The sequence below is a fragment of the Cheilinus undulatus genome, linkage group 15 (genome assembly GCF_018320785.1).
Source record: "Cheilinus undulatus linkage group 15, ASM1832078v1, whole genome shotgun sequence".
Lineage (NCBI taxonomy): Eukaryota > Metazoa > Chordata > Actinopteri > Labriformes > Labridae > Cheilinus > Cheilinus undulatus.
The window spans coordinates 13,907,793-13,931,353 of NC_054879.1; the positions used below are offsets into that span (position 1 = coordinate 13,907,793).

At 39.5% G+C, this 23,561-nt stretch overlaps 1 protein-coding gene across 1 annotated transcript in view; it reads right to left on the reverse strand.

The window, feature by feature from the left end:
- mlphb (melanophilin b) overlaps positions 1–23,561 on the reverse strand; it is a 64,130-nt gene that overhangs the window by 38,220 nt on the left and 2,349 nt on the right. The window contains exons 2-4 of the mRNA XM_041807160.1: positions 14,456–14,677; positions 7,982–8,128; positions 3,198–3,232 (exon numbers count right to left, since the gene is read on the reverse strand). Coding sequence (XP_041663094.1) covers positions 3,198–3,232; positions 7,982–8,128; positions 14,456–14,677 — 404 coding nt within the window. The remainder of the gene's footprint in view (positions 1–3,197; positions 3,233–7,981; positions 8,129–14,455; positions 14,678–23,561) is intronic.

The following is a 23,561-nucleotide window of genomic DNA, read 5'->3' on the forward strand; positions in this document are numbered from 1 at the left end:
TTTGCTGTAAATTAGAGAAATAGATTAATTTATCATTTTGTGGTCTTTTTGGAGCTAACAGTGGACTCTGTGGTGCTCAAACTGAGTTAGTTTAGCTAAGTTTACTGCTGCAGTGCACAACGACCCGTCGTGTTACACATGTTAAACTTCTTATTGATGATAGCACAGCCAACAGCTGATGGATGTGAGACTGACAGACGGTGAGACAAGGAGACATCGCCAAGAGAAATCTTGTGACGTTTTGATCGCGCGAGATCTCGTCACACCCCTAGTTAAGAACTTTTTAAATGATTAAATCTTAAAAGTAGAACATCTCATATATGGGCACTTTTAATTTGCACATTAAAAAAACTAGAAATGACACTTTAAGTTAGAAAAAAAATATCACAAGATTTTGAAGGCTTGGAGGAGGAAAAGAAGACGTATCCATTAAAGGAAAGTGCTAGTCTTTGCAGAGGAAACACATTTGGCTTTAACACAATGACGTCTCTGGATTAACATGCTGTTACAAGAACTCTTCCAAGAGGACATGGCTGTAGAAAAGTTGTTCAAAACTCCCCATTTGATTGTCTTCTTTTTGCAATCATACTGTATGCAGAAGTATTGCTGTTGTGAAGGAAGCTGTGGGAACCAGCTGGGCCCTGAAAATTGCAAAATAATGGGAATCCAGCATGCCCCATCCATCCAGGTATCTTCCTAGCTGACCCCTCCACTTGTCTGGACCAGCCCACTGGGCCCTGAGCACCTAGTATGTGGTAAGCCGGATCAGGGCTGGAAGGATTGCCAGGTGTTCATCAAAGCGCCGCTGCTGTCTCTGTATCAAGCAGTTAACCCTTTCCATCCCCACTCTCCTGAGCACGTCAGCATTAGACACACGGTCTTACCCATCCAGCCAAAGCCGGAGTCTCTGGTAATCAGTCAATGTCCAGGCCTCACAAGAGTATAGGTACACCGGAAGGACCAAGGACTGAAAGACTGACTTTTGCATGCATGCTCAGATAGCCTTAATTTGCTTCCATCATACTTTTGCTGTCTGTTCCCAAAGTCTGTCTTAAAATGGGTAAAAGGAGTTTCAGGTATGCTGCTCCTGCAGCCTGGAATCTGCTACAGGAGACCTTACGTCTAAGAGCTGGTCTATTTTAAGGTAGACTGAAAGCATCAAAAGAAGATGCAGACTTTTACAGCCTGTCTTGTCATTCACAGTCACGTTGTTGAGTCAGGCTTTAAGTAATGTGATAATCAGTAACACTTTGCAGTTTGTCAGCTGAAACAAAACTTCTGCTGTGGCACAGGTTCCTCCTATTTCTCTTGACCTTTGCTGAGATGTTTCTACACTTTGATTTGAGTCCAACCGTGGTAAATTAAACTGATGACATTATTATTACACCTACAGTATGCCTGAAATGCATGGAAACCCATTTGGCGTTTGCAGAAAATTCAAAATGAAATTCAATTGAGTTTCATGTGCTTTGCAGAATTCTAGCTTAAGATATGGTGTAAAGTCCACACTAAACTCTACAGGGAAACTAGTTAAGTTGTAACTGAAGTTGTGTCATTGTTTTTTGCACCACTGAGAGGTTAGGTTGATCTTAACTAGTAGATCTTGCTGATAGGATGTTTTCACTTAATTCAACCCATCAGTGAAAAGCAGTTTTCAACCCAGTGTTTGTCACTACGCTGCCTCTCCTGTCTAATTGTCTCTAAACAGGCTAACGACTAAAAATAACTTATGCTAACTGCAGTTTATCCTCAAACTCAGATGACAAATCTGACAAAGCATTTTGCCAATAGATGATTATTAAAGCCTACAGCCTAAACTTAGAGTCAGTATTAAACAGCAACACTGACATCAGGAGGTGAAATCGCGAATAACAGGAGATAATTTAACGGCCAAAATGATCTCCACTCATGGAATACAACGGTATTAATTATCATGAAGATCACACTGCTGACACCAGATTGCCGGTAAAATCCTCAACTCCTCATCATCCTCCAAGTTATCCCACCTTTCAAAACATCACCATGCCAACCATGTTTTTTTGAGGACTTCACACCTAGTAGGAGGTGTAAGATTTAACTTAAGCCTACATTGAAACTATCTCAGCTGGTGCAACACCTTAAATGGTAGTTGGGCATAAACTCTGTTGTAAGTACGAAATTTTGCAAATTCATGAAAAATATAAAACTGGTGAACCTTTGACTCAGTTTGAGGTCCTCAGCACTGTGGAGCAGGTTTTCTATGAGGATATCTCTGTACTTTGTTCCATTCAGCTGTCCCTCAACCCTGACCAGTCTCCCAGTCCCTGCTGCTGAGAAACACCCCCACAGCATGATGCTGACACCACCATGCTTCACTGTTGAGATAGTACTGGGCAGGTGATGAGCAACACCTGGATTTCCTCCAGACATAATGTGTAGAATTGAGGCCTAACACACTCGGCCATAAAGCCCAGATCAGAGGAGGGCTGCAGTGATGGTTGTCCTTCTGAAGCTTTGTCCCATTTCCACACTGGATTTTAGGACTCTTGTTCACCTCTCTTACTAAAGCCCTCCTCCAACAATCACTCAGCTTTGCTGGGCGACTAGCTCTCTGAATACTTTAGTGATATTTCAGTTTTTTTATTTTTTATTTATTTGTCATTATGGGGTACTGAGTTTAGATCAGTTAGAGATTTATTTATTTTTTCACTGTAGCTTCAGACTGCAACAAAACTGAAAAAACGAGGGGGGTCTGAACTTTTTGAATGTACTGTGTACATAAAATGCTCTATCATTATCATCAGTACTAGTATATTGTGACCAACCCTATGCTATTCTGCTCTAACAGGTTTGTTTGTGACTCTTGACCTTTATGTCCTAGACAGGGTGTAAGTGAGATTAGGTTTTGCAATCCCTCCTTGCATATGCTCCAATAAATTGCTCTGCAAATTGGTCTAATTTTTGGTAGTCCTTTTTTCCACATAAAATGATAATCAGAAGCAGAAGTTGCACTATTAAACTGTGAGACTCAGTTTGGACACCTATTTGAGTAAAACTCCCTCTTTATGACATAAAATTGAACAAAGACTCTTTATGTGAGCATTTCCATGTGCACAAAGACACTGGACACTAAGCATGACACCCTCCGAGCTTTGGGGGCCCAGCGGACCGCTGCAGAGCACATACAGTAAAAAGACGGCACAAGAATGTGAGTGAACGTGTGTGAGAGAGAGGGAGAGTACAGTCATGCATGCTGAATTTAATCCAGGTGGTCACATGAACGTCTGCATGTGATGAATTGCTAATCATTTCTAACATAATGCATCTGTTAACATGCATATTTAGGACGTGTTTGTTACATTCAGAGCACATCTGTGCACACGCTGTTTGCTTTATTCCTCATTAATACATGACAAACAAAGGGTTTGTTCTCCCGCCTTCTTTCTGTCTCTCTTTCTGCCGCTGGTCAGCCGAGCTCTGCAAGACTGCATCGTTTAATTCCAAGCACAGAATAGGAGACATGTGACTGGATGATCACAAGGCCCGCTGGGCTAAGCCAACTCGCTCTGTATCCTTTCCCAAAATCCTCCAGGGTGACTCAGCGTAAGCAGTACCAGGAGTCTGGGCTGTCTGCTCATAATTCATTGATCTCCTGTTGCTATGATCTCACTCGGAGACCTGCTGTGTATAATAATGCTTAGAGCTGATACTTCAAGGGTACTGGCTTTAAAATGTTCTTGGTTGGGCCGGAAGATATTGGCAGAGCTGTGGGAGCAACTTCAAAAAGAGATAAAAATGTGGTGGAAAGGTTTTGATAAAGGGTCAAACAGTCAATTTACCAGACTTTAAACATGAGCAGCAAACACAAACAGGAGCTCTCAGCACTCTAGTGCCTTTGCTAATACCTTCTCAAGAGCTGAAGAGTGCAGCATAAATGTCAAACAAGACTGAGTTAGGAACAAAAGTTGACCATAAGACGACCTAGTCGAGCCCAGCTCCTGAGACAGCATAGGCTATGACAGCACTGAGCACAGCTGTGAGGAGCCGGGGCTGGAAAAACAGGAAAGATGGAGGAGATTAAATCCCTGTGACAGATCTGGCAGCTCCATGATGAATGCTTCCTATCTGAAGAAGAGAAAGGAAACTTAATTCTTGTGACTCAGAGTCACAGAAATGGAGCGTCTGATGGACAGGTGGCTGACATATGAGAGGAAAACAACAATGTTGAGTTCCTGAGGCTACTAATACTTCTGTGATTCTGAAAATGGGCAACTCTTGCTCCATTTTTGCTTGGTGTCCAAACTACTCCCACGTTTTAAAGCAGTGGTTCCTTCAGTGGGAGGAAACAGAAACACGAGGAGGGGAATGGCATGACACCGTCTTAAAAAGACTAAGACAACTTAAAATTTCAAACGGTATCTAACAACCATTATTGTTAAGATACACACATGAAATATAAATATATCATAGTTTTAAAGGTAGGTAGTTTCACTCTTTTCTGTTGCTCTGCTGGTCAATCAGTGAATGTGAACAGATCTGCATCTCTGCACAACATTACAGTATATGTGCTAACCACCTCCATGATCAGTAGGGGTCCCTAGTCTCTGGCAATGCCACTTTGGGGGTCAGGAACACTGTTTTGAAATAGAATAATCTTTAATGTCCACCAATGGTGGAAATTTGCCTCAAAATAAACAAGGCAGCATGAAAATCATTCTGGCACCCAGTAAGTCAGAAAATGGTAGAGCTAAATTTCCACATTAAAAACAGTGAAAACAGTTTGGGTTTGGTGTTGGATCTTATTAGTCAAACCCTTTTTTTTAAAAAGCACCTTGGATGTACATTAAATGACAAAAACCAAATAAAGGCCATTTTTAGTCAGTTGCGTATGTGTGCTATGGCAAAAAAATTTAAAATGAGTCTTTAATGTGCTTTTATTTTGAAGGGTGTGTCTCCATCTCTTTGTTTTCTCACATCTTTTGTTCCATCTAAAGCTAAAATTACCTCATTTTTCATTTGAAACACTTTAAAATTTAATATATTTTTTTGTCACGATTCATCAATAGGGAGGTGATGGTGGGTCCTGACTCCAGACCGGTTGAGAACCCCTGCTCTAGAGGGCATGAATGGCTGTTGATGGTGATACAACTCATCAAATATATTTGTTGGCATCTGAAAGTATCGGACATTTATTTTCTCATCCATATCTCTGTGTGGCCGGACATTCCCCCATCCTCTGCCTCAGCTTATTCAAGTGCGTACTTTCCATCTCCTCTCATTGCTCCTGCTTCTTTGTTGCAGTATAATCAACTGCTGCTCAATATTTATCAGCTCCACACAAACAAGTGGGGAATGTGTTGGCAGGAATCAGACTTGGCATAAAAATCCTATGTTTGGGTAGAGTATTATGGAGTGACTTGTTTTCTTTTGAATAGTGAAAATGTCAGGAAGAGGTAAAGGAGGAAAAGGACTCGGTAAAGGAGACTCCGTAAAGTCCTCCTTGGTGACATCCAGGGAATCACCAAGCCCGGTCTCCGCCATCTGGGGGTGGAGTCAGGTGTATCCCTGGGAGACCCCCAGATGCCAAGAGGAAGACTTTGACCACCTTGGATGCTCTCAAGGGACAGGGACGGACCCTGTACGGCATTGGAGGTTAAACTCATCAACTGTGGCTTAGTAAGTAGAGTCTGATGTCCTGCAATTGGAAGATTGTGGGTTTGATCTCCAGCTCCTGCAGTCACATGTTGATGTGTCCTTGTGCAAGACACTTAGCTCCAGTTGCTCTGACTGCTTCATCAGTGTCGTGTAAACGTGTATGGATGTGACCATAGCAAACTGTATGAATGAGGACTGAATGGTGTGAATGGGTAGGGGTGACCTGTGGTGTTTCTAGTCTCATGACTAGAAAAGCACTATACAAGCTCAAGTCAATTTACCATTTACAGATGTCATGGTGTACCAGTTTAACTGGTGTTGGATTAACCAGTGAAAGCCATGGCAGATGTTTTGGAGGTGTGGCTTTTGAGGACTCTTTCTTACCTTCCAAATAACCACTCGCCTCCATATGATAAGAATCTAAATTATTAGAGCCTACAAAGACATGAGCATCAAAAGAAAAGTGTTTGTAGAGTCATAAAGTAAGTTTAAAGTGATAAATATTGGGAAATAAAATTGTTGTGACTGTGAAAGATGCCAAAACAAAGCAAATGATGGCAGCACATTAATGTTGTTTGAAGTTGAATATCTACAGTGCTTAACAAATTTATTAGACCACCCTAACCCTGATTAAAGTATGGTTATGCCACAGCTCCCCTAAATTAACAGCATTGATAATTACCAAAATCATTTTTTATGTTTCTACAATGATTAATACAACAATATGCAGAAGCTCTTTAACCCAAATTATATTTTTAAAGCTAAAATATATTATTATTGTTATCCATGAATTTTCAAATTTTCTGATTTACAAAAAAACTGAAAAAATAGTAAAGCACATTAATATTTCTTGATTATGTCAAATTATAGTTATTTACTTGCATTCATGAACCGATGAAAAAATGAGTTTTAGTGGTTGAATGTTATGCTTGATTAATTTCTGACTTCTCAGTGAAGCCCAGTGAGCCGGCTCAAATTTGGGTATAAAAAAAGTGAATTTAGCTTGAAATTCCTCATTCCTGTTCAAAATGGTAAAACATGGAGAGCTCACTGAAAATGAAAGAGTCTGCATTAAAGCACTTCATGATGCTGGATGGTCTCTGAGACAAATATGACAGGTGGTCTAATAAATTTGTTAAGCACTGTATGTAAAGTATTATTGTTGTGGAATCTGATGGATTTGGGAATGTTTGTAGTTACATGCTGTCTGAAACTGTAGATGTTATAAACATAGACTCTGCAGTGATTGTGTAGGCCTGTAAGTCAGTATGTCCGCCATATTGGTAGTGGCAAGTCTGCACTATGAGCACATACAAGGCTTGTATGTATCCAGAAATATCAGTTTCTGGTGTTATGATTTGTTTTTATGATGAATAAATCGTATCAACAATAACAAGGGTTGGCCTAACAGGAGCTGCTGCAAAAATCTTTAATGCTATTTGATAGAAATCCTCCAAGAATCTTTATTCTCACAGTTCACTGTCTTTAATTTTCTCTCCCACCTGGCTCATATCCAGTTTGTGCAAAATCAACAGTATAGCATTTACTGGCTCAATGTCCATGCTACTTTCACACACATGCATCATGTTTTTACTGGGAACATGCATGCTAGTCTTTCCTCCCACTCTTGAATTTGAACTTTAAAACTGACCCTTTTCCCACACATGATACACTTCACTGTTTTAGCAATCACCCGATGCTGCAGAGTGATTCAAATGTCTGATAAATATTTTCCATGCAGTTACAGTGCAGTCTGCAGCTGTTGAAGCTCTTTGAATCCTTTCATTTATTGGGGATTTCTTTGGGTAAGCTCGCTCAGACTTCAGCAGCGCTCTGCACACTCAACTTCTGACCTGCAGCTCCTCCTAAGGGCTTTTTAAAAAAAAATGAGTGGAACAGATGGAAATTTGTTAAGGTCGCCCCTTCAAAGCAACCCCGACCTGAGAGCTGATGTTCTGCCACATTTGTAACCTTTGATTAGCACGCTCTCTCTTTCATACAGACATTTCACATGACAGCTGCTCAGGAAAACTTTACTTTTAGACTGGTGAGGAGCTTCAGTCAGCCTGCCAGAGGTTAATCTCCTCCACTGAAAACCACAGGGTCAGGATTTCATTATAAAAGAACATTTGTCATTGACTTCATACACAGATTTTTACTGATAAAGGGACCCCCCCACCACCACCACCACCACTCAAGCATTTAAACACATTTTATAACCAAACTTTAAATCAGAACATTTAAAATCTCATAATGACTGATAACACAAGTTGTCATTTTTATGATCGGTATAAAAATGATCCCACAAAAACCTTTAAGAGGAGTAGAAAATGAACTGAATTTGTACTTCTCACCTTCTAAATCGTTCTGAGAGTCACTTTGTTCCCCGCTCAACCTCTTGAACAGCGATCTCATCACCTTGGCACTGCCAAAGCGCTTGAAACGAGCCCGGACATTTTCATGGTACCACTCCAATGTGCCAATCTTCAGGACTCTGTTTAAGGAAAAGGAAGAGACCAAACACCAATGACTTTTAGGAAATGGACATCATTGCTTCATGCATACATTTTGCAGACCTCTGTTTTGAAACTTTAAGTCTGAAATTTTATAATTTTTCCATTTAATTTCTTGAAACCAGGACTGACTTTATTAGTCAAGATATGGATATGCTTTGTCTTTACCCTGGCTGATCTGAGACAGTGACTTGTCCAATAAAGGTAGCCAAGTCCAAAAGCAAAGTGTGACATGGGCTTATTCTCCTTCAGGCTCTACAAGGAAACAGCTTACAAAATGAAAATAAAGCCTGATTTGCATGGGTAGGACTGCATAGTATGGGGACTAGAGATATGTGGCAATAACTGCAAAGAGCATCTTTTCTTTAAGTCCTGTGGCAAAATGTCACCATACAAGCTAAAGCCTGTGCATTTTGAGGAATAATCCAATTTCAAAAATGTAATCATATTACATTCCAACAAGCTAGTTCACATGAATGTGCAAAAATCCACTTTTATGAGCTGTAAAAAGCACATGATACAGACAGTAGTCTGTCCTTCATGCATGCAAAGCAGCTCTCTCAGAGAGCTTCCCAGCAACTGAACCTGATCTCATCCAAAACCACTGGTGTTGGCACCTATGTAGTCCATTTTTGATTTTATCCTGATAATTGCTGTTTTAACTGTCTTGGTTTTATTGCACGCTTTTAGAACTGTTCTAGCTGGTTAAGATTGTGATTTTAGATGACCTGCACCTGTTCAGCTCCTGGGCTGACAGTTTAACAGACCTATGAGGTGCAACAACAGAGAAGCTGGTGGCATGGAAAGGAGAGAGTGAATAGTATAAGTGCTTTGGGGATGCATCAGCCACATCAGACGCTAGACGACAAAACAGGAGCCACAATGGAGCCACCAGGGAAAATTCAGTGTTTCTGTACTTTGCTATATCCAAAGGCAAGCATCCTTGCACACTGGACACATCCCTGAAATGCTGTGCAGCACCAGATGGCACAAGATCACGGGATAACTAGGTGTTTACACGGGAACAGTATGTAAACAGCAGATTATTTTGCCTTTCTGGGGTTGATTTGCTGTTCATTTTAACATTATTCCACGATATTTTGCTGCTACCATTTAAGAGTATGCTGGGCAGTTAAAAGGTTTATGTTTCCTACAAGGGATATTTGGGTTCATGAAACATTCTGTAGTTTTCCACCTAAAAAGTTTACTTTTCTTTGGCAGTGGTGCCGTAGTAGCTCTGTCACCCACTGACAGACAAGTGACTTGTAGCTTAAAGGATGCCAAAAGATGAGATTTAATGTTGTAAAAGTAATGATTTACCATCAGGAGTCAGTGCATTGTGTTGGGTTTTGAAGCTGACTGAATGCTTTGCATGTTTTCCGGCTTTTTGGATCGACCTGCTCTATGTGGATCGATTCAGTTTGGCAGCACTGGAAATAGACTTGGCGTGTGTCTTGAGTAGAGCGCAATGGTTCTTCTGGGATGCATTGGAGATGGACCAGAGTGTTTGCAGTAGAACTGCAAGGATATACTAAAAGGGACTGTTTTGCTCCGCAGTGCACTTTGCGAGTGGATTGCGATTCAGGTGGCGTAAGTGAAAATTGGAGGTAAAACAGCTGCATCCACGCTAACCACTGTAAACGTTGGCAACCGGTAGTTTCCAGCAAATCATGCCTCATTCTCTTTCAATGACTGACTGGGAACAAACCTTTCAGATTGTAGCTTTGCAAGATAGAGCTGCCTAATGACAGACATGGAATCTGGCCAGTCTATTGGCTTTGCAACTCGTTTCATCTTCTTATGCACAGCCAATGTCATGACTTCATACAGAGATCAGCTGCCAATAGTAACTTGTGAGAATACAAGCAAAACAAGAGTTAGAACTGCTTGGCTTAAAGCTTAAACAAAGATTACATCGACTGCAGCTTTAAGTTTCAAATGCATACATTTTCCAGGTATTGGCTGATATCAGTGAAGTTTCTTCATTGCTAAGCTTTATCTGATAAAATAAAAGTGTAATAGATACAGAATGACGGAGCAGAAATGAGCTGCTTCTGTCAAATTTTATGCGATGCATCCAGCAGAGTTTGAGCAATAAAAGAAACCTCAGCTGTGTCAATGAAATTTGCCAAAATGTCCATCAATGCTGCATGTGCTGTCAGAGTGTGCTGGAAAAACACACCAGATCTCTGAATGTTCACAGAATATGAGTTTCTGTGGTCCACAGGGACTAGCGGATCACACTGCTGAGAAAGTGATGGAGCTAATACATGCTAATAATTTGGGCCTATATGAGCTGTTGAACTCAGACAAAAGGATGAATTACTGCACTCTCAGAAATAAGAAGTCAACAAAGTATTATCCTCCACATGCTTCACAGCTGACAATAAATTAATAAATATGACGCTGAGTTTTTTCAGAGCAAGTATTCAGACCAACACTTGTGCTCTTAGAAATGTCTGCAGAGGAACTTGAGAGCAGTGATGTTTTGATCTTGACTGTACTTGACTATTATTTTCTTTTCTGACTTAAGTCCAAATTCCAGCAATAGCTTCACATTGGACAGCCAGAGTGCATGGACGTGGACGCACTTTAAATCATTTTTGATTGCAGCTAAAGAGATGAAGGGCATCATTAAAAAATCAAGATGTTTAACCTAGCTAGGGTTCTCTACTTGAGTTTTTATAAACCAAAGATTGTGATATGTCTATTATACCCTAAATGTCTGTGTTTTATATGTTTTTATAAAGCCCTTTCAAAACCGCTGTTTTTCAAGAGTAAATTCCATCCATTACCTGTACCTCATGTCCTGTTTGGAGTTGCAGGGCTTGGGCCAATCCCAGCTGCCCTTGGGCGAGAGGCAGGATCACAGGACTGACATGTAGACACAAACAACCAGGAACACTCACATTCTCACCTACAGCCAATTTAGACTTTCAGGAGTCAATTATTCAAGTCCTTTCACATGTTATTAGAGACAGGCCAGCAGACACAGGATCTGAAACAATCTGTCTCCAGCAACTGCCAGAAGCACAGCTCTGCGTGACATATCTATTTCCAGCAGAGCCCACTGCAAGAATGCGCCGTGCCAATTTCAGACTGGGTGCGTGTTTGCTGCATGATGGCTGCCATGTGTGCCAACTGTGGGTGGCACTGTTGTAGCTTTTATACCAGGCATGTTCTGTGTCTGCTTTTTGTTAGCTGTTCCCTGCGGTCACAGCCTTGTCTTCCTTGGAAATTTTACCTTAATAAATCTCATCTTCAGTTGACCTGATTCATTGTATAACTGAGCTGGAAACAATAAAAGAATTCTGTGCAAACGAGTTGAGTTTCTCCAAACAAATGCTTGACCTGGCTTTTACTTTGAAAAGCAAAAGCAGAAAGTATAATCTTACTGTGCTTATCTTTTTTGCGACATATTCTACCAACATGGAAACAGAAAGTATTTGGAGGACAACTACGTTAGACCAAAGCATTTTAGCTTGAGCCCTTCATCAAGAAACCCCCAGCAAACATATTCTACAGATGCAGACTTACATATGTGCTAAAACAAGGTAGATGCAACTGTCTTTTTACAATTTTGTATCAGCTAGTTAAGATTTGGCGCTTATGCATGCAGCCTGAAAGCCCAGTTGTTAACATGCACAATAAAGTCGTGACACGGCCATTGCGCATCCACCACACACCCAGACTAAAACAGCTATCGGTCTGCACAAAGTTGATTGATTCATACAAGGGGACATGCAAGTTCATGGGTGGTCTGGTCAAAGAGTGTCAATCATAGCTACAACAGGAGCACTCTGTGTGATGCTAGTGGTCTTTTGACCTGAAAAGAGGAAACAAAAACAGAAGAAAAAAGTGTGGAATTATCTCTATGCATCAAGAAGATAAACAGAGGGTCCCTTAGAGGGAAAATGTTTTGATGTGAATTGTTTAACATCACTCTGGTAAATGATGATACAAAGGTAGGAAGTAAATGCTTATCCTATTGGTAGGCACCAGGATACACAGCACTGACATCAGGACAGAGTGTACACGGGGGATGCAAGAAAATTCTGACATGCCAGTCTTGTTGAATTGTGAACATGGGGTGTCTTGCACACATTGCTGAATATGTCACACTATGACAGCATTTATAGTTCTTGATGCTTGTATTCAGGCATGATGTTTGATGATGAACCAAGATATGACTAAATTTGAATTGTCTGACCTGGCCTCTTGGTTGCATGTTGTCAGCTGAAGCAATACCATGGTGCAGACTGAACTCTGCAGACATGAACCCTGTGGTTTATGGTTGCTTTATGTATTGCTTGTATTGATCGCAAACCAACACTGTCCCACTTTACCAATGCTAACTCTTCTTCATATCCTGAATATGTCATCTTTAAGCAAAGTAAACAAACCAACTTACCAACAGTCTACAACAAGGTTATTAAAGTCAACTTAAACTAACTAAAACTCAAATGTAAAAATCAGTTTAGTTGACTGAAACGAAAGAAAAATGATAACTTACTGAATCTGAGTTCTCTGCTTACAAAAATTACTAAAAAGAAATTGAATTAATGAAAAAGTCTCCTTAGTTTTAGTCTTTGACAGCAGCAGACTGACTGACATGGACGCCAATGCCTGGAGAATGTAAAATCACCTGATTTTGATTGGAAATACTTTATGCAACCATTATTTTGGGTCTTGAGTTGTATACAAACACAAAAATTGAATAAATAAAGAGAAAACTAGACTTAAATAACACACTAGCCGTAAAAAAAAATAATGAAAATTAAACTGAAATTCAAAACAAAAGATAAAAACAAAATAAATACAAAAACTAGCGAAAAATTCCATACAATTATACTGTAACCTTGGTCTACAGGGCTGGTATACATACACTAAACAGATGTCCATACAACTTCCAAGTCCACAAGTTCACCATTGCTGGTGTAAAGGAGAAAACCTGTCCTTTTTTAAACATGCTACTAGCGCAGAAACCTGAAGAAAGGGACCTGGATGTAGTCTAGGACCTCAACTTCAAGTTGAAGTCAGACGAGAGCGGCAATATCTCATATTCTCATACTGGAAGTCACTTAAACTGAATGTCTTTTTCATTTTTCCTTTGTGCGTCTGGACATATTAAGGAAGACAGCTTTGCCACATAAGAAAATACAAGTGGATGAAGAATGCATGGGTTGTCAAACTGAAAAGCACAATGATTACTTTCAATTAATTATAATGAATCTATCTATGATCCATATTCACGTCACTGAGCACAAACGTAGTATGCAATGCCAGACTAACTAGCTGGCTGTACGTCAAGATCGTCGCCATGTTGCCAGAGGCAGGCCTGCTATGAAAGGCAATACAAGTAGACGAGGAATATGTGAGTTTCTGAGAACAAAGCACAAACGATCACAATAAATTGATATAAATGAATTGTTTAATACTCATTGATCCATATTAATCTAAGAACTGATAGTGAATCCGCTTTCTTGTATTTTACCAGTTAAATGACAGATGTGCTCCATGATTAAATATATTAGAAGATAAGGTATGGCAGTGCATGTCCATCTTCTGGTATGAAGGTGAGGTCCTCATCTGCATCTTGGTAACCTTGGAAGATTTTGTAAATGCTCAAATGGCAAATGAGTTGAGCTTTTATGCATAGCACTTTTTTAGTCTTCTGACTCCTAAAAGCATGTAACATTCCTCCTTTCACATCCCATTCACACACTGATGGCAGAGACTGCTATGTTAAATGGCTTTTATTATCAAACAATTTCATTTATGCACATTCATACACTGCTGAGGCAGAAGTGGGAGCAATTTGGAGTTCTGTCTGCACAAGGTGACTGCAAGTTGGGGATCAAAACCCCGAACTTTTATTCAAGAGACCCACCATGTTTTCTTTCAAATAAAATATTTTCTACTGAACCAAAAAGTAGCACAAAAACTCCAAAACACAAAAGATTCAGGCTGTATGACAGGCTGAGAATGTGGGTTGTTCCAAGATGAAGCTACCACTGAGCCCCACTGCTGCTTTGACGTTTAAAAGGATTACATTGGGCAAGGAATACATGCTCTTAGGGAATACTGTGTCATTTATAAATAAGTGCTAAAACTGAATATGATGTGCATGTTTAATCTGAGGTAAGTAAATATCATGTGGTGAACTGTTCTTGAATGACTGAAGTGACAAAAATGATCACTTTAGTAACTGAATTTCCTCTTGGTATTGGTGAGATTTTCCATCTTTCAGCCAAGTCTCTGGCCTCATTTCAAACCGTTCTTTAGGTCTCTAATGTGCCATTTCCTACCTGGCCATGCGACAGGGATCACACACCCAGCCCTGCTCCTTCTTGTTGTAGCGGCTGCAGGACTTGCAGGTGTAGAGCTGACAGTCCAGACACTGACGCTTGCTGTTGACCAGGAACTTGAAGGGCTCCAGACATCGGATACAGTGAGACTCGGTCAGGCTGGTCTGGTTTCCCAGCAGCTCTCTCTTGGTGTCTTCCTTTTCGATCTTTGTCTTCAACACCCTGAAAAGATCAGAGACAAAAAAGTCAAAACTAATAGACCGCAATATAGCCTTTGTCTTAAACCCCTTATCATAAAATGCACAACCTTTTAATTAGTGATGTTAACAGTGTGGATGAGTACATTGAATTCATTTATTCAGAAAGTAATGTCAGACTTCATAGCTAGGCCCTAATATGCACAAATATCAGGATGCCAGAAATTAAAGTTGAAGAAAGTGGGACAACTTTCTTGAAAAAAAATTAAAAAATTGTTAAAGGAGACAAAAAAAAAAAAAAAAAAAAGGATGAAAAGTGGCAACAAAGGACATAAAGTGGCAAAAATAGGTGAAAAATGAAAAAAAAAAATCATTAAAAATGGCAATAAAAGGCAAAAGATGCTAAAATGGAGCATCAGAAATGGGCAAAAATTGGGTAAAATGGCAAAAAGAAGTGACAATAGAAAGTAGCAAAAAACAATGCAAAAACTGGCAAAAAAGTGGCAAAACTGGGTTAAGGGGCAGAAAAAGGGGAAAAACCAACAATGGGAAAAAATGAGTAGCAAAGAGCGGTAGTGAGTGGTAGAAATGGCTGAAAAAGGTCGAAAATGAGGCAAAAATGGGGCACAAAATGGGCAAAAAGTGGGTACAATAAGTGAAAAGTAGCAAAAGATGGCAAAAATTAAGTAAAAATGGTGGCAAAAATGGCAAAGAGTGGCTAAAGTAGGCAAAAAGTAGCAAAAATTGATTAAAATGACAAAAAGGTGGTTAAAAGTATCAATTATGGTAACACACTTTTCAGCTCCTAAATGAAGTAACTGTTAGGATGCTATCACTGATGCTAATCATCCAACACACTGATATCAATAATAAATGACAACCAGGGAGGGCCCATTCTCACAGTCTCTGAGGGGCCTGGCCACATCTGTGGGTGGGCCTGGACTTGTCCACGGAGCTGTCTGTGAGATTTTTACAGTAAAATGAGACATTACGGAGCAGTGGTGGACTTATTTTACATCGCTGTGGCTGCAGGAAGATGATGTCTTAACTAAAATGTGCTGAAAGGAACAACAAAACCCCAAAAACTACAACTATGGATCGTAATCACATCATTTTTGATGCATTATACTGATAGCCCTAGCTGGTTAGTGAGTCCACTCTTCTGTGTAGTGTGTTCTTGTCTTGGAGTGTTCAGATATTTTAATGGTGAAACCATGCACATCAACCACAACCAAACCCCGTTTTTCTGCAGCCAGTGACATTGCTGTAGAGACCACACAGAAACACCGAGCAGAAGGACATGCTGTTGTTTGCCAACAGCACGTTTCCATGATTTAACTCCCCAAATACCTCTAACCTTACTTTTAATGATGTTTATGCACTGGTACATGAAGTAAGGCAGCTCCAGAGGTGTGTGGAGGTGTGTTTTTGAACTTCAGGCCTATTCCCCCACTTGACTGGAGTGTTTATGCTAAGCTAGGCTAACCATGTCCTACACTACCTCCGTCACACTCTGCTACAAAGCAAAAAAGCATGGAGATCGTGTTAAGGTAAATTTCACCATACACTTTTGTTTTCACAGCAAAAAGGATCCATGATTGAATTTCTTTAAACAGAGAATTTATGAGTCAACATGCTGGCTGAGGAGATGGCTGTCAGCACACAGATTGAAACACATGGCTTCATCTGGCAGCTCTGTGTAAATTATGTAAGCCTTTTAAATGGAAAGTCAGTGAAAGCAGAAAAAGCTGCAAAGCCAGGAAATATTTAGTTCTGTGGTTACAAACAAGATTAAACCGGGAAGATGTGAGGATGATAAAACTGTGTATGAACCTTTAATTTTCTATATTGTCTTACCGTGGTCTTTAATATCGTTGTGTTCTGAATTTAAACCCTCTGATTTTGAAGTGGGCTTCACAAATAAAGTTATTATGATCACATTAGTTAGATCCCTACCTTTACTGTGATAACTGACTCAGTGAAATAATTCATGTAAAAGAGTTTCTGTGGATTTAAGCAATGTTGGAGTGTTTTTTCATTGCTCTGTTTTATTTAATCAAATGTTGATGAAATGATAAAGCTTGTCTATACATCTATCCATAGACTTGTTTCTGCAGTCTGCAGCACACCTGAGTCAGATCTGCATTCAGAGTGGAGGAGGGGTATTTAGAGGAGGAGGAAGAGGGGCATGTGGCTGGCACACACTCTCCAGGACAGAGTCTGTGTGAGGAGGGGGTTGCTTTGTGAACCTCTTGTTTTTTCTCTGTTGTTTTCATTTTATTCAAGCACTTTCCCTTTCTCTATTTCCATCCCGTAGTATAGTTAGATTGCTGGGTTCTGTTTTAGTTGGGCTGTCGTTTGTGGACAGTCCCATTTTTGGTGCTTCTGTTTCACTTTACATCAGCAGCTTTTTTAGGCAGAGTAGTGGGAGATGGGATGGTTGGCTATTCCCATCTTCCCCCTTTGGTTCTGTTTGGCTGTTGCCTTGAGGATCCTTTTTCTTCTTTGATTGATCATTTATTCTTGTTAGCTGCATTTTTTCATTGTACACTTTTGTTGATTAAGCTTAGATTTTTTTAACCATAAAATTGTCTGATATCCTTTCATGTTTTACTGGTATCTTCCTTGTTTTGATTTTATTTTTTGAGGCCTTAACAATTTACTCCTCAATGAAAACTAATCTGATAGACTGTTTTACATACCCATTGCATGAGATATATCTCGCATCCATCTGGGCAACTGCCCATTGAAAGTTTTCAGGACAGACAGAACCTCTGGAGAAAGCTCAGAGGTTGATTGGACAAATGTCTGTGTCATTCCTCATGGGCCATTCAGAGCAAAGAAACATATGATTTCCCGTTGATGAAACAACCTCATGCCAAAGCCAGTCAGGAGAAGAGCAAAACATCTCTTCTGCCTTTTTTTGGGCAGTAGAAAAGGCCTTGTTCTTTTCTAATGATGCTGATTGGTCTGGTTCATTCTGAGACTGGTCTGGTAACCTTGCAAAGCAGATGGCTAGGCCAGATGCCATATCTGTCATCAGACAGATCCATTTTCAGAAAAGATTGTGCCAGATCTGAGAAAGGATCTGACCAATCAGAGTTATTTGAGGAGAATGAGATGGTAGCTACAGGCAGAGTTTAGCTGTACTGAGAGAGGCTACCGCTGATGTAGCATTTAGCTTTGTTGTAGCTATGGTAACTGGAGCACATTTTTTCTCTGTCTCTGTCTCTTGGCAGAAAAGATGTTTGGGCACTTCTCCTGTTTTTCCCATTTACTGAAGAGAATTGGACAAAGCCTGTGTGACACCAGCTGTTTAATTACAATAGGCAGACTCAAACAGCTTTCGAAGCCAATCCATGGCAGCTTCCATATTTAACATCGCTGTCTCAACAGAACTTTGGATCAATCTAACGGCACACAAGAGCCCGCCCACTGAGCTGGATTTTCTGTCTGCTAAGCTATCACTAAAACTGGCCTGCTGGCAGACAGATAGATAGCGTGTGTCAGTCAAATGAGACATGCCAATCAGTGTGCAGTGAGGTTTCTCGTAAATATAATCGAAACGGTCGTGGTACAAAAAATTCACCCCTTGTACAATATGCACTCATGAAGACATTAGCTAATGAGACACATTTGGTTTTTAGAACCAGGCTGTAAACCAGTTAAGGTCTAGTGTAAAAATGGCTTTTCAACATTGTGTACGTGACTTCTGATGTTCCTGCAGCAAGCCTCAAGTGGACACTCGCTGTATTGTAATTTTTTGCACTTTCCTTTTTCAGGACTGGAAGTTGTCGCTTGGATTTGGCCCATAATGAATGTTCATCCAATCACCTTCTCAGAACTGTTTTCCCTTCCCAAACACTTTGAATGGGAGTTTTCCTGGATGAATGTGACATACAAGCAATGCAATGAAACAGTCTTTATGTCAGGTTTTCAGATTGGAGCTTTACACACTGGATCCGCCTGATGACGACATGGAATCTGGACAATCCATTGGCTTTGCAAGATTAAGTGAAACCCATTTCACCAGCTTCATAGTACACACAATCTTGCTGATTATGGGTTGTAATCACATGGCAAGCTCCTGTGCTGTACAGTGAAGCTGATGGGGAATTGTAAAATACTGCAGTTTCTAGAGTGTCCACCAGAGGCAGTCTGCAGAAGCACATAGACACCCCTTGATAAAATGCAGATTTCATAAAAAATTAACGTGTGTATGGTCTTATTCAAAGGAGAAAATGGTCCAATTAGTTCATGCCGATGCATTATTAGAAGCTGGTATATATGACTGCAAGTATATCTTTAAGATCCACCTCTTTGTTTGTCAATAGGTTGATTTAAAGATAGTTTGAGGGAGCGTTTTTAGAAGCCAGCTGACTCAAATCTGATCTAAAAGCTCTCTTAAAAAATTCAAAGACTGATGTCATTCAGGCTTTCACCAATATTTTCCACAGTCTATGACTGAAATGGATTATTAGACCTAATCAAGACATTTTAACATTTACAGTACTTGGGAGAAGTTTGTGTAAAGTCAAAAGTCAAATCATCTTTCCATGACTTTAATTTCTCTCTGTTTAAATCATTAAGAAGAAAATTTGTAGAAAATAACTTTAGCTGTCAATACTGATGATACATTTTTGCTATAAATATGAAAAAGCTCTATCAACAGCCAGTAATTATTCAGTTATTCAGTTCTGCTATAATCTTAGCCAGATTTTGCACAAAACTTAATAATCCTATTAAAGAAATTAGCTCTGACCTCTGTTAAAACTGGCCCTGCCCTTGTATCATTAGAGACTTTTTTGCTTTGAGTTTCACCTTCTCTTGACCAGAGCTTAATTTCAATTTGTGCTGATAGTTGGAGGAGTAACATCCTCACTCAGCGCTGAGAGATGCTGACAGTAGCAGGGAGGAAAATTTCAGATAACAAATCCCAAATGTCGCTTGGCGTAGGTGGAGTCTGGCACAAACACCCAGCGAGGATAAGAGGATACTTACTGTTTATTAAAGCTTTTTTAGGGCCATGCTTTTTAAATCATAACCCAGACCACTGGAATAAATAGGATCTATTGTTCCTTTTGCATAACCCTCTGCAGATACAGCTGCTGACCATTAGTGGTGTGATTTAAAAGTAATATCTGTAAAATCTACCATCCTCTGAAACATCAAATCCCAAAGATCTGGTGTACAAGCACCCTCTCTATGATTCAAATAAGATGTATGCTGTAGGCACCTTAAACTGTTCTGAGCTCTGATAAAAAGCTGGAGAGGTCCGATATCAAGGACAAGTGCAATCAAATATCAGAGTCTGATAATTTTTTTACTGGTTTATTATTGAGTTTACAAGCTGATAGAGGGGATTTTAAACATTTTTACACTGACAGCCTATGAATATTCACTTAGAGTCCAAATATGCCAAACTACTGAAGGGCCAAAGCCAGGCAAAATTAGCCTCCCCTAAGGCTACTGGTGGTTTTCTAGTTTCCATAAGGTATCTTTCCATCCATAAAGAAATATACTTCCTAATGTTGGGCACTATTGTAGGCATCATGTGTGTATTTACAAATCTATGAACATACAAACACCCATAGAAAATTGTGCAGCTGGTGGACAGTTGCATAGCTGAGGATAGTTCAGCAGTGCTTCTAAAAAATGACACTGTACTCCCCTGGAGTCATATCTGGATGTTGTACTCTGGCTTTGTAAACTTGAGTGATTTAGTGTCAAAAGCTGGAAATTTTCTGTGGGTTTCAGAGGAAACAGATGATTAGACCACTGGTTCCCCAGCAGACCGGATGAGCACTGTCCCACGATCCCTCAAGAAGCCCTGCAAGAAGAAAGGTCCGTCCCACTGTCCCACAGCAAGATGCAATCAAGTACAACTTAAAAAAGTTTACTTTTCATGCCTTAACTTTTCTGCATTCTATTTTTTAAGTCTGCTGTACAATCTCAATTCCAAAAGGTGCACTGTGTGAACTGAAATAAAAACAGGATGCAGGATGAAGATTGTCAGATCTCATAAACTTCATTTTTTTATCCAAATAACACATAAACAACATATCCGACGTTGAAACTGAGGCATTTTACAATTCCATGAAAAATATTAGCTCATTCTGAATTTAATGGCAGCAACACAGCTAAAAAAAGTAGGGACAGGGCCATGTTTACCATTAAGTAGCATCCCCATTTGCTGTGAGCAGTTAATCAGCTGGATGCTCCCTCTCTTTCCACAGGACATGGCATCAGTGGTTTCCAAAAAGAATTTCAATTTTGATTCATCTGACCACAGAAAAGTTTTCCATTTTGACTCTGTCCATTTTAAATGAGATTTGGCTCAAGACAGCAGTGAAACTGGATCCTGTTCACAAATGGCTTCTTTGCATGATAGAGCTTGCATTTGTGGATGGCACGGCCAACTGTGTTGACAGACAGTGATTTCTGGAAGTGTTCCTGAGCCCATGCAGTGGTTTTCGGTCCATAATCATGCCTGTTTAATGCAGTACTGCCTAAGGGCCTGAAGATCACGCACATGCAGTATTGTCTTTCAGTCTTGTCCCTTGCTCACAAGAGATTTCTCCAGATTCTCTGAATCCTTTGATGATATTATGGACTGTAGATGTTGGAAAATTCAGTCAACACAATTTTTCATTGAGGAACTTTTTCCGAAATTGTTCCACAATTTATAGATGCAGTTTTGTTTCAGATTGGTAAACCTCCGCCCATCTTTACTTCTGAGAGGCTTCTCCAAAATGCTCCTTTTATACCCCGTCATGTTACTGACCCGTTGCCAATTAATCTAATTAGTTGCAAAATGCTCCTCCAGCTGTTTTAATTAGTGCCACTTGCTTTTCGGGCCTTTTCATGCCCTGTCCCTACTTTTTTGAAATGTGTTGCTGCCATTAAATTCAAGATGAGCTAATATTTCAACATCTGATATGTTGTTTATGTTCTATTATGAATAAATATGAGTTTCAGATTTGAAAATCACTGCATTCCGTTTTTATTTACATTTTACGCAGCGCCCAAACTTTTTTGGAATTGGAATTTGTATTTATATTTTTAATTTCTTACTTAGCAGACAATTTTGCACTACCTTTATCTAAAATGAATTGATCTACCTTCCTCTTTAGCTGTCAGACTCACTGATGTGCTCAAATCTTTTTTTTCTTAACCAGCAAGAAAAGAATCGTTCATTTTTTAGAGTGAAGTTCACAAATAATTCTTTCCCACTTAAACACTCAGGTGGACTTTATAGTTTCTTGGTAGTTTGAAAAGATATCCCACTCTATTATTGTCTAAAACTCCCTGACCTCCACTCTCAGTTTTGGATTAAAAGCAGGTACTGCAGATTTTGTTTTTGGCTGGCAGAGTTCAGGAATCTGGGTGCAGCAGCCAGACATGAAGTTGGCGAGAACATCTCCAAGTACAGTAACAGTCAGACTCTTTGTCTGTGCCCATCTGGATAAATCAAGCTTTTTACAGTCTAAATAAAGCTTCTGTTCAGATATAAATTCAGCCAAGTTATCTTTTCTGCTCAAATCCCTTTCATATTTGACATAATAAATTGATTTCCTTTCCTCTTTGCATATGTCTTCAGTTATTAAACCTCTTCAGTGTTAATATCCAGAGAAAAACATGAAACTGAGAACAAGGATGAGAAAAAAAGTGCAAAATGTGCACATGAAGGCTGAAAAACAGATATTTGGAGGTCAAAAACAATCTAACCACCATGCCTGGGCATGGTACACAACAGTACTGCCTTATATGTAGAGTTAAAGAGAGACAGTGAAGCCAAATGAAATCTTCTGGTCACCGTCATCTCTGTAAAAAAAGTTCAACTGTGAAGCGTACTCATATATGATGACGTTTTTATTAATTGATTCACATGGATACTTGCAGAAAAAAAAATTCAATTGTCAAATTAAGCTTTGGAATGTTAGAAAGGGTAAAAAAATAACAAAATATTTAAAAACACAGTGGCTACTTCAAGAATTGTTTGATATTTTGGATATTCTCACTTAATAATAAAAATGAACCCTAGAAAAAGAAGGACATCTGTTGTTTTAGTGAGCTTTAGGAAAAACAAAGTCTTTACCAAAGCTTTGCCAAAAAACGTTTTCTTCCCATGTGATCCAACACATGTGGTTCAACAAGATTCAGGCGTGACAGTTTTATATGTAAACCACATGAAGATCTGTACCTATTTAAAGACTACAGACACATGGGAAGAAAACAGCAATTGCTTCAGCAGCAAAGAACGGTTCATTTCAACGGAAAACAAAAAAACAAAGAGGAGCGCTGGCTGTGACTGTGACCAAAGTGTGGAAATGAAAGACGAAGTATTTTTACAAGGGATGATCATAACAACAGATGAATCTATCGACACGTTTCTTTAAGAAAATTAAGAGTAAACAGAGACTTGAACTTAAATGAACTCTAGCAAAAAAAGAAAGGTTTATTTGAATTACTAGGAAGGATAATGTCAAAAAGTTTCTAACAGACTGCAACATTTTATAAAGTCTCAATCAGATACTCAGCTGTGCAATGAAATATGTGAGAATAACGTCAGACATTTTATTCCCAAGATCCTGACCAAAGATAGTGATCTAAAAGTATTAAAACATGTTTGACACAGTACAAGTATGTTAAAAGGAGAGAGAAATAAAAAACTGATATATCACACCGACATACATATTCAGAACCTTCACAAAAACACCGTAAATTTAGCTCAGGTTCCTCCCATTTCTCTGGATCTTTGCTGTGATGTTTCTACACCTTGATTGGAGTCCACCTGTGGTAAACTAAATTAATTGGATATGATTTGTAAAGGAACACGCCTCTTTATAGAAGGCCTCATAGCTCACAATACAAATCAGAGCAAAAACCAAGCATTGAGGTCAAAGGAA